This window comes from Globicephala melas, chromosome 2 (genome assembly GCF_963455315.2).
Source record: "Globicephala melas chromosome 2, mGloMel1.2, whole genome shotgun sequence".
Taxonomy (NCBI): Eukaryota; Metazoa; Chordata; class Mammalia; order Artiodactyla; family Delphinidae; genus Globicephala; species Globicephala melas.
In genome coordinates this window covers 1847276-1859982 of record NC_083315.2, presented here as the reverse complement: position 1 = coordinate 1859982, position 12707 = coordinate 1847276, and the positions used below count along the sequence as shown (strand labels likewise).

At 40.8% G+C, this 12707-nt stretch overlaps 1 protein-coding gene across 1 annotated transcript in view; it reads right to left on the bottom strand.

Annotated features, from left to right (window-relative positions):
• The window catches only part of MTPAP (mitochondrial poly(A) polymerase), a 28682-nt gene extending 16245 nt beyond the window's left edge, over positions 1-12437 (bottom strand). The window contains exons 1-4 of the mRNA XM_030832346.2: positions 12244-12437; positions 7271-7443; positions 6510-6743; positions 5227-5451 (exon numbers count right to left, since the gene is read on the bottom strand). Coding sequence (XP_030688206.2) covers positions 5227-5451; positions 6510-6743; positions 7271-7443; positions 12244-12397 — 786 coding nt within the window. The 5' untranslated portion in view covers positions 12398-12437. The remainder of the gene's footprint in view (positions 1-5226; positions 5452-6509; positions 6744-7270; positions 7444-12243) is intronic.
• Between the last annotated feature and the right edge of the window lie 270 nt (positions 12438-12707).

The window sequence follows — 12707 nt, the reverse complement described above, 5'->3', positions numbered from 1 at the left end:
CTGGAGAGGGTGTGTAGAAAAGGGAACCTTCCTACTCTGTTGGTGGGAATGGAAATTGATACAGCCACTATGGAGAACAGTATGGAGGTTCCTTAAAAAACTAAAAATAGAACTACCGTATGACCCAGCAATCCCACTACTGGGCATACACCCTGAGAAAACCATAATTCAAAGAGTCATGTACCACAATATTCATTGCAGCTCTATTTACAATAGCCAGGACATGAAAGCAACCTAAGTGTCCATCGACAGATGAATGGATAAAGACAATGTGACACACACACACCCACACACAATGGAATACCACTCAGCCATTAAAAAGGACAAAATAATGCTATCTGCAGCAACACGGATGGACCCAGAGATTATCATACTAAGTGAAGTCAGAAAGAGAAAGACAAATATGTGATACCTCTTGTGTGTGGAATCTAACATATGACACAAATGAACTTATTTATAAAACAGGAACAGACTCAGAAGACATAGAAGACCAACTTATGGTTACCCAAGGGGGTGGGGGAGGGATAAATTAGGAGTTTAGGATTAGCAGATACAAACTATTGATACTATACATAAAATAAACAACAAGGCCCTACTGTATAGCAAGGGACCTATATTCAATATCCTGTGATAAATCATAATGGAAAAGAATATGAAAAAGAATATATGTATGTATAACTGAATCACTTTGCTGGACACCAGAAATCAACACAACATTGTAAACCAACTATACTTCAATAAAAATACTTTCAAAATATCTTCAGTTTTCTTTTGTTTCTCTAGAGTAAAAATACTAACCTGAAAAATCATTGGCTTTTTATAATTAACTTACATACCACAGTATATATCATAAAGTAATACAATTGTAGAACCATAGATTCTATAAATTCTGTGAACATACATGTGCCCTTTCCAAGTTAGCCTTTCCATTTTAATAAGATCTGTAAACCCACAGTAGTTATAACAGGAAATATATGCACGAGGACAGTAGATCAATAGAAGAAAACAGTACAAACAGACCTAACTACAGAAATTTAATAGTTAATAAAATGAACTCTGCGAATTACTGCAGGAAAATTGCTATTGAAACAATGAGCCAAGTGGCCATTAAAAAAATACACTAGACTAGTCCAAAACCAAAGTAAATTCAACACAGACCAAAGACTTAAACATAAAAGGTTTTAATCAATAAAGTACCAGAACACAATGGGTGAAAGTTTCTACAATCTTGGAGTGAAGGATTCTCTAAGCATGACATGAAATTCCAGAACACACAAAAGAATACGGATGAATAAAAATTAAAACCATCTTCAGGCCAAGCACATATTCATTACTAGATAAAAGACAAATGAAGACAATAATACATATCATATAAAGGGCTAACTTTCCTAATTTATGAAGGGTTTGTACAAATGGAAGGGAGGAAAGCCCACCCAATTCTAAAAATGGACAAAAACACTTGAATAAGAAACTAACAGAAAAAAAAAAAATGAGTAAGAAACATAGAAAGAGATGTTCTTGTTGTCCAGAAACTAAGAAGAAATTAAAATAACAATGAGATTTTTCATTTATCAGTCTGGCAAAGACAAAAAGGGCGACAGGACCAGTGTTGGTGGGTGAGGGGAAACACATACATCCCGTCAGTGGGAGTGTAAACCGGGACATACTTTTGGGACAACTTTAGTATTGAAATAGCAAGATTTTAAATACATATCAATAAGATTTTGATTAGCTATTCAAATCCTAGGAAATCACCCCAAAGGAACGCTCATACAGATGAGCTGATTTGCAAGGCTGTCCCCTCATTGCAGCATTATTTGTGTGGTAGACACTTTTTAAGAGCTCTGTCTAGCTTAGTAAAGCCTCCTGCCCCTCTTTGAGAACTCAGTCCCCCTGAAAGGATCATGGCCCTGACAACACATGTGCACCAGGCAGGGCGGCTGATGTGAGCACTGTGGGGGCACACCCTCATCCAGCCAGCCGTCTCCACCAGGAACTGCAGCTGAGGTTACGAGGCAACCACGTGGTTGAAATATAACTCAGAAGCTTTGGGGCAGGCACAGTCTACACCATGAGGATGAAAATGTAAAGAAAATCGAAGCGGGTGGGGAGAGGGGAGTGAAGGGAAGGAAGATATTAAGTAAATCAAATACGTGGAGAAGAAACAGAACCCTTCGTGGACTCTTGATTGGTTATACTTCCTAGTGCTGTCCTTTCCTAAGACTCACCCACATTCCTGACCCTGGGTTCTGGGATGCTTCCTCTACTTCTTTTGTTTGCTTGTTTAAGCTGCTTTGGGTTGGTTTCTGTTATGCACAACCTAAAAATATTACCTAATATAGTTGGCAATAAAGTGGGGAAAAAAGATACTGTCCCCTGTCTAACAAATAAAGCACTGGTTAAGTAAATTATGGTACATTCGTTCAATAGAACATTCTGCATCCATTGAAAAGGATGCAGTAGACTGAGATGCTGAGACACTATTAAGTGGGGGGAAAAATCACGTTAAAAGCTGTATAGATTATATTATAATCCCTTCCTAACTGCCCTCAACTCAGGCTGAAGAATAAAACAAGCCCAGAGAACCACACACCAAGGGGGAGTGCTGGGACACACGGAGCACCAAGAGGTAAGAGGGAGAGGCTCACAGCTGCATACAGTGGTCAGGAAGCTGCTTTATGGAGGATGAGTTTAAAAGTGCTCCTGGTTTTTAAAATCTATTCTTTTTTAAAAAAAAAAAAAAAAAGTGCTCCTGTTTTTCATGTTTCATTTTTAAAATGTTTCTATTAGCAAAGCTATTATCATCTTAAACAAGCATATATTTCAGAGTATATGTTTATAACAACACTGCATAAGTTAAATCTACATACGAAATAATGTTAAATTGTTTAGTGAGACTGGAGCACCGTCTTTTAAAATATCTTTTCCTAACAGCTCTCTATTTCAGAAATCTAAGATCCAACTAAGTTTCCAACTCCTTCCTCTGCTTCCAACAGAAAAAAATGTATTTCTCACTGTCTAGCAATCCTCTCAAACACCCCATGAGCTGGCATTATAGCACTCTGCCAATTTTATGGCTAGGAAAATCGAGGCACAGAGAAGGTAAATAACTTTCCCAGGGTCATACAGCTGGTAAGGAAAAGAACTGCTATTCTGCCCTCCCGAGCCCAAGCTTTCACCATTACAACACATTATAATGCACTTCAATTATCTGGCAAGTTCTTTTATTTAATATAAAAATAGCCTAAAATAATTTAAGTGTCCCTGCCAGGAATTTAATACAATTTCAAGGACATGTTAGTCTTAATCAGACTGACCCGTTTCACTTTCATGTGTTTCGTATTTCTTGGCCAGTTTCAACTATGTAATTACATGCTGAGCAGACAAAGTATGGCGGGCACTGCGTGGGACGAGGAAATGAACAGACGTGGATCCTGCCCTGCCCACGCTTAGGATACAGTGAGAGACACAGATCAACCACGAACTAAACGTAACACAGGAGGAATCTGGAGACAGAAGTATGAGCTACACTCCAAAAACGGAGTGACTAATTTTGACCGGAGCAGAGGAAACAATCAAGTATGGTTTAAGACAGTGGAGTCAGAACGAGGCCTTGAAACCCGTGTAGGAATGGTAGCCAGGCGTGGAAGGGAAGCGCACTCCTCGGTGAAGACACAGAACGACGGTTCAGTGGCCATTCAGATCCTAAAAGTGCCCCACAACTGGTAATTAAATGACGTGATTGGAAAACTGGGTGTGTGAAGACAGAGAAAGACAAACGATGACTAAAATCAATTATGAGACAGATCATTTCAATTCTGTGTTAAAACCAAGAACTGTTCTAAGCTTGTGGATGATCCAGTCTGTGTTTTAAGATAACCCCAGCAGAGACTGAGGGCTGGAATACCAAGGCATGACACGAGAAGCACGTGGAAAGCAGGATGTTGCTACAACCATCTAAGTGAGAATTTATAAGGGACCGTGTCACTATAGCTTTGAGTATGTAAATGAAGAGGTAGACCTGAAAGATTAGCTTAGGTATCTTCGCTTAGACGACAGCAAATGTCAGGAAAGCTAAGATGCCACTGATTAACATGGGACACATACCTAAGAACTTTTATAAAAACTTATAAAGAATATTTACAAGGAGATGAAGATAAAGTTTTGTTTTCAAAATGTCAAGTTTGAAGTTTCAACTGGACATCTACACAGAGATGATTACTAGTTTGAAATACATAAGAAAGAACAGTCCTAAAAAGCTAAGATTTTACAAAAACACAGAAGCCTTTTCAAATCAAAGTTGTAATGAAATTAAAGCACCTCATATTGTTTGGGATGATGACAGACACACTGATTAAGTTTACTCTGTCAGACACACATGTTAATAAGAACATAAATGGGATATACAATTTCTAAACTGTAACAGGAAGGGAGGAAAGGGCAGACTAAAGAAAGAATCCAACAGGAGGAGCAAAGGAAAGGAATGAAAAGCAAAGAAAAAGCATAGAAAACAGGAAATAAAAAATAAGACAGGAGAAATAAGCCAAAAATTACCAGTCATAATAAATAAGAAGACTCCCAGATTGGAGTAAAAGCACAGAATTCAGTATCTGCTATTTATACCCGAAACGTAACAACACATGTGAAGGCTGGAAATGCTGATGCAGGAGGAGAAGGTGCGTGAGACAAGTAACGAGCAGCCATCTTAACCAACAAAAAAGAATGGAAAGAAAAGGCATTTAGAGATGATGGACAAAATTTAATGATAAATGAACAACCCAATAAAAAGGTATAATAATCATATACCTATATGTAGCTAACATAGTCTTTGAATAAAACAAATATCAAAAGAATTCTGAGAAATGAAGAGAAACAAAAATCATGAGATGTAAAAAGCATTTCACTAACTAGATCACGCAGATGAAAAAATTAGTTAATACACACATAATCTGAATAACACAGTAAGGAACCCTGGCCTACCCCCAAAAATTCTCAACCCTCAAAAAGAATAACCATTTTATTACATGTTTAAGATATTCACAAAAAAATGATAACATTAGACCAATACAAAGAAAGACTTTACAATTCCAAAGAATCAGTATCAAACAGACCCTATTCTTTAACCATATTGCTTCTTAAGCTTAGAAATCAAGTTGTAATTTTATTAAACCCAAAGATTTCCTTTATTTTTTCTGACAACGTTGTGATTTAAAGAAGTGTAATTACCTTGTGAGTACTAAATTTTTCAATTTCATCTAGATCCAAAAACATGTCCAAATCACATCCTAATTTTCCAAAACTGTTCACTGAGGAGCCAAAGGGTCTGACGGTGCAGTCCGGAAAATACGCAGCGGCTACATCTTCAATAAGAGAGCAGGTGAGGTATCGGAGCCTGGTGTTCTCCTCTGTGAGCTGGAATTCCCTCAGGAGAGTGTTCAGCTGATCATCGACCTAGCTGGCCAGAACAAAAACAAGAGAATATGGAAAATGTTAAGGTCACGTGAAATAACTGTCATTTTACTTCCAGAAATTTGATGGCTCAGGAGACCTACCTTAAAAAGGGGCAATCTTTTTACATGTAGCCTTAAAAGTGGATTTTACAAATGCCCTTTAAAAAGCACTAAGGAATGAGGACACCAGCAAAAAACGAAAGTTGCCTAGAATTAAAACTACTGTTTTTCTTAGGCCATGAGTATAAAGTATTGTTTTAGAAAATGCAAACAGTAAAATGCCCCAGTAGAGGAGGTCAAAGCAACCACAAAGCTGGACATTTAAATGAAGTTGGGGGGAGAGAAGAACCAATGTTAAAGGCAAGCAACACCAGAAATAAGCAAGGCTCCGAGGAATGCAGGCCCAAGGTCCCCCAGTTCCTCCGAACAGCAGTCCTGTATGTTCCCTAGAAGGCTGGTGATAGAACGATCACACACTGTGAAGGCGCATGCTGGAGCTGAATATTTAAAATGAAAACCACAGCCTTAAATGCCCACATTTGAAAATAATATTGAAAATAACTGAACTAAACACTTAACTCAAGAAAAATAAATAACAGAAAGCAGAGGAAATACAAAAGGTTTTTTCTTTAAAAATTAGAAAATCAACCCCCAAAATAGTATTTTGATAACTAAAACCATGAACATATTCTTGGAAAGGACTAGCTAAACCTTTGACAAGTCTGAGTAAGAAAAACCAAAACTACTATAAACATTACTAGAGCAGAAAAAAAGAGATAAAACCAGAAATAAGGTATTTTAAAATTTATAAAAGAATGCCATGTACGATTATATGCCATGTTGACAAGTGAAAGAAAGCCAGAATAACCCAAAGGCCCAAGACTTTGGAAGAATGTGGTTCCTTCTGAGGATTACAAATGGGATATGGTGGCAGGGAGTAGGGAAGGATTACTTTTACTTTTCATTCAGTATGAATATCTAATAATAAAAACTTACAATATACAAAACAAGTCAAACACACACACGTATCAAGTCGGGGAAGGACACCTATCAACTTACACTTTCTGCACAACAAAGTAATTCAAAAAGCTTCTTGCTTGAAGGAGAAGACTGATTCCTACATCGAATACTTGACTGCTCAGAAGTCTGGTTTAATGGAGTCTTCAACTTTAAATTGAAGTAACGTGATCTGAATGGAATTGCAGCCTCTGTGCCCAGGCTTGGAGTGCGAGTTACATTCTGCAGTGAAGCTACGCTTTCCTTCTGACTGAATTCTACAACAGCATAAAGACCCTATACCAAAAGCACAAGAAGAACAGAACACATTTCAAAATTCTATTTTTAACACAGTATTTTAGTTCATATTTCAAAGCAATTATCATAACAGGCAAAATACTAATTTTTAAAATTTACAATGATACACTTCTAACACGAGCAATGGTTTTAACCATTATAAGCAGATTAAGAAAAGGAACATTATAAAGTGGTATTAGTTAAGAGAAGCTGAAAATAATGCTGAAATAGAAAATTAAAAGGCAAAACAAAGATCTCCCGCTGGCTTCTACACCTAAGGTAATGGAACGATTTAAAGTATTCAAATTATGAAATGATTCAGGTATAATTATGCTTATAATTCTGTGATACTCCTATAAGGATTTCTATTCTCATATCAAAAAAAATCTCATTGAAGAAATTTAGACAAAGATAGATGCAGGATATCAAAAAAGAATCTAACTTTACCATATTGCAGAGGCAACAGAGCAAAAAATAACTTTAAAAAAAGTATGAATGTTAAGTTAGATTGTTTTTCAAATACTTACAAAGCTTTCATAGAAGAAGTGGTTGTTAATAGATCCATGTTGGGATAAGTACTTGAGAAACTTCTTCTCGCTGATTTTGTTTGGGCAGTGGATTAACACAGTCCGCTGCGCCTGTTCTCGTCTCTCTTTTTGCACCTCAGAGAATCTCTTTTTTGGAGTCCTGTCTTCAGAGCCTATGAATGAGACAAAGACATTCCCAACACACACACGTAAAATTCAAAGCATCTCTTGGTGTGGTATATACAGATTTTACTCCTGACCACACCAACTTCATCCTCATTCCGTCTGCTTTCTTCTTCTTGATAAGGGGGAAGCTATACTATTCCCAGTCTTCCTATTACCATTCTCTTGTGATTACCATTAAATTGTCCACTCTGTTTTGACTGACTACACTCAATGCAGAGCGCTAAAAAGGGAGCACTCCACAAAATTTTAAAAGTAAAACCACTTCCACAAATACACACATACAAAGTCTGTATAAGCTGTAACATTCCAAAACCTGAAAAAAAATGATTACAAGCCTGAGCGCAACGAGACAATGAGTTTAGAAGTTTAATGTATTACAGTAAGTTATTAGTTTTGGGGACTTCCCTGGCGGTCCAGTGGGTGAGACTCTGCGCTCGCGATGCAGGGGGTCCGGGTTCGATCCCTCACTGGGGAACCAGATCCCACACGCCGCAGCTAAGAAGTCCGCGTGCTGCAACTAAAAGATCCCACACACCGCAATGAAGATCCCCACACTGTAACTAAGACCCAGCGCAGCCAAAATTATTAATTAATTAATATTTAAAAAATAAAATAAGTGATTAGTTTTTCTCTGTAAAGGGTCTTGATCTGGCTCAAACAATTAACAATGAGTTACCCACTATCATGTGCTCTGCATCACAGGGAAATCTGCGAGCCCGAACCCTAGCTGCTGCCCATAAAGAGCTCATGATACTTTTTACTACAGAAATAGACGGGTTTTTTCCCCATTAAAAACCATCCGGGGGTTAGGGAGTTTACAATCACAGGGAATGCAGGCAAGAGCTGTGACAGGCAAGAAGTAAATACTCCACTGACCACAAAGGAAAGATCAACAAGTGAACTAAACACAAGGAAAACGAAAATCATTCAAGTTCTAATTCCAAAGAGGTTAAATGTAACCGATGCACAGAAATCAGCAAAAGCTTTCAGCCTCATCTTCTTTCAAAAGGTCACAAAACTGATGGATACAGGAAATACTGCACACACACTGAACCTTCATTTCAGCAAACCCCAAGACATCCTCATGGTCAAGACAGAGGAAGGCAGGCAGTACGCGCCGGTGGGACCCTCCAGCCTGCTGGGCTGCATCCACCTGGAGGCAGGTCTCCGCAGAGCACTCTTGGCCCTGCCCTACTCCACGTTTCTAACAACTGATCAAACACACTGCGCGTCTTCCCTACACTCACTGTAGAGATGCTAGACGTGCACCTCTTAAACACGCGTCCTCTCCTCTCCTCCGGATGCCAATTCTTCCACATCAATCTCTCATCTCAGGCCTGGAACACAGCAGCCTGATCGCTAAACTGGTCTCATTCGCTCCCGTCTTGTCCTTCTCAAGCCACTCTCCACACTGCTGCCGAAGTCAGCTTCCTAAGGTAATCGTTTTCAGAGAGTCTTCTTCTCTGACTTCCCTGCCGCATCCGTGATGAGGTCTGAGCCCCACAGCCCGGCTATGAAGCTGCCGGCATCTCGGCCCCCTCCTCAGCCATGTCAACCTCAGCCCCACCTCCTCCACGATGCTCACGCACGCTGCCCTTCACAGGGCACCACCACACACACTGGAACTCTTCAGTCTTCTCCTCTCTGGCTGGAATGCCCACCTTCTCATTTTCTGCCCTGCAAACTCCCATTCATCCTCCAAACTGTGCTCAGCTCTGAGAAGAGCTGACTCTGCAAGGCAGAATTGCTTCCACCTCTGCACTACCTCACTTCAACATCTATGGAAGAAGGTAAGTCACGGTGCTGTGTTTACGTAACAGCACGGAAGAACATCTGTCTTCCACGCTGAGGGCAGGGACCACTCTCACTCACTTGGACCTCAGTCTACTGACAGCCCTTCCAACTTGTCCTTCTTTTTCTTATGGTCCAGGCTTTCCTCACCCGCTTTTCCAGCTGGAATTACCACCTCTATCTTCTTGTCTCTGATATTTACCGAGTCTACACTGACGTCCAACTGCTTACTGTAAAAGTCAAGTCAAGCTGTAAACTTTCAGAGAGTAAAAGTATAAATCCTCCCCTTGTTCCCTCCAATACCCACTTACTAGGTGGGACATAAACATATACATTTGTGTCTCCCCGGAGATAAACATTTTTCACACGATTACTGAAAATGTACTATACATTCTCTTCTGTAGCATGCTTTTAAATATTTAATACATAGTTGATATCTTTTTGTGTCAGTAGATATATATTTACCTCATTTTTAAAATAACTGCATAAACATTCTTAGGTGTTTATGGTAATTTAATCAATCTTCTGATAAATACGGAGATGGTTTACCTTTTTCACTATCACAAACAATACTGCAATATCACTGGTATACAATGTTTTGCACTATTATGCAGGTATCCCTGCAGCTGGATTACTGGGGAAGCACAGGACTGCGTGCGAGAGGGAGACAGAGAAGTGTGATGACAGATGGGGCGACAGGCTTGAACAGGACTGACGGCTCTAACCTTGAACAGCAGTAGGCACGACGGAGTAGACGGGACAAAGTCATGAGGGGGACAAAAAGTTCAGGTAGCATAAGTACATGACCTTGCAAAAGGCTTGTCAAATCTACAAACAACACAAAGTTGGGAGGAAAAACTAATAAGTGTTAGTATTTTAAGACAGACTCAAATTTGCAACGGTCTTGATAACAGAATCTGAAAACCATAAGCACAAAACACACTGTCCTGCGTTTAGAATTAAAAACAACATAAAGACACAAGCACATAATGGGGGGGGGGAATTCAGCCAGCAGTAGATGGACAAAAGAAGACCAAAAGTTTGATCTGATGAAGGCTCAAAATGAGCCAAGGGAATGTCTTAGCTTCCGGGGTGAGGAAAGGGAGAAGACTCATATAGATATCAAATCCAAACCCAAGGGGGTAAGAGCACTTCTCTCCTATTTACTGGTCAGGCCAAACTTTTGGCAACGAGTTCTCACACTGAGTGAAAAACTGAACTGGAGATTTCTCAATTTCCTTCTAATTATAAAAGTATATGCTTCTAACCTAGGGGTAAGACAGGAATAAAGACACAGACCTACTAGAGAATGGACTTGAGGATATGGGGAGGGGGAAGGGTAAACTGTGACAAAGTGAGAGAGTGGCATGGACATATATACACTACCAAACGTAAGGTAGATAGCTAGTGGGAAGCAGCCACATAGCACAGGGAGATCAGCTCGGAGCTTTGTGACAGCCTGGAGGGGTGGGATAGGGAGGGTGGGAGGGAGGGAGACGCAAGAGGGAAGAGATATGGGAACATATGTATATGTATAACTGATTCACTTTGTTATAAAGCAGAAACTAACACCATTGTAAAGCAATTATACTCCAATAAAGATGTAAAAAAAAAAGTATATGCTTCTAAGTGAGTTATAATAATCACCTTCTTCTCTTTAAAAATGGAAAAGAAATTCAAATGAGGATTTTGTTACTTGTTATGCCTCACAAGAGTCCCTGGATATTTAGCCAGTCATATTATCCTAATGATACAAAATGAAACACATTTCCTGAGAAAAACGACAAAGCTCTACTAAGTGAAGCCTTGGAATCAGAAGGGTTTATTCTCATCTTTGCTACTGAATAGCTAAGCATGATCCACTTACCAGCCAGCTGTACCAGCCTGTTTCCACATCTATAAAATGGAGTAATAGTAATTCCTTCCAAACCTAGTTCACAGAGTTTTATATCTCAAAGAGCATATGAAAATACTCTAAAATTTAAACCACTATACACATGTTAAATCACAATAGCTCCTTTGGCAAAAGCCTTACTCACATTTTCAGTCACTTAAAAGTTTTTAACAGAAACAGCTTCTACTAAATACAGTCCAATCACCATTTCAATGAACTGTCATGGTAATTGATATTTCCAACGCTCTGTCAATATGAGTCTCTCATACAGTCTGATGAGGACAGCAACCCTATCATTTATTTTACGGGAAAATACCATACTTGTTTAGCCTTCTTTAGAACTGTTCCCACAAATCATCTCATACCTTAAAACTACAGCTCCAAGAAATGGTAGAAATCAACACCTTTTTATTTAACAGCGGGGCTCGAGGTCTAAATTAACTCAGCGGCAAGTCCCTAGGCTCTCTGCGCCTCTGTCTCCATCTCCAAAATGGAGACCGTGATACAATCCTGCCAGATTGTTTTAAGAATAGTAAATAACATAAACGCAGCTCTTGGATCACAAGAGGGGGACTGGGCTTCTCAACACACCAGCCTATAAACTTAGAACGCCTGCCTATTCCAGCCCAGGCAAATCTGTTACCAAGCTGATTCTTGGTAGAATCAGAAAAATAAAGCAAACGTCAGTAACTGCAGAGGCAGAGCCTCCACTGGAGGACCAGGGGTCCTGGTTATTCATCAAGGCTTCACTCCGCTCGGCCTCCATCGGCAACTTGCGAGCATCAACCTCAGTTACATCCGTGAACGAAGAAGCGACTGGCTCAACTGTGGCATCACTACCGTAACTGGCAACAGCGTTTCGCCCAACTGTCAGACACTAGCAAACTCTGCTCCTGGCCTGCGCTGCGGAGCTCTGAACGACTTCATCACCGGGCACGCAGTCCCCGAAGGAAGGAACGTCCCACACCGCGCCGCCGCCACGCCGCCGGAAGGACGGCGGCAGCCCTAGGTTCCCCGAGCGAGGCCGGGACACTGCCGTGAGGTCCCCCCGCCGCTTCCACCGGCCCTGCGCCCGCCCGCAACCCCAGCCCCGGCGCCATACCTGTCTCCGCGCTCCCCGAAGACTGCTCTTCCCTCCCGAGGGCTGCGGCCACCGTTCCTGGGCAACTGAGAAGCCTGCAGAGAGGACGCTGGACTTGACTTCTCCGAGCACGGAGGGGCAAACTGGTCAACAGCCCCAAACCACGAGCCGCCATCGTCAAACGTGCAAGAGCGCGGACGAAAGGGCGCCGCTTCCGCGCATGCGCGCGGAGGAGGTGGGAAAGGATGGGAGGCCTAGAGGGTCAAACTAGGCGAAGGACGCTCGCTTATACAAGAGAGCGAGTTGCGGCTTGAATGAGGCTTTCGCACGTGTCTGATTTCCCCTCTCCCACGGTTCTCTAAAAGAAGGCTCCCAGGAGAACGAGCACGCCACCTACTTTTTCAAACTGAGTCATGAAAATAGAACCAGAGAGCAAGGGCATGAGGAAGGAGCACTGACTTGCGAATCTATACTTAGAAGATGAT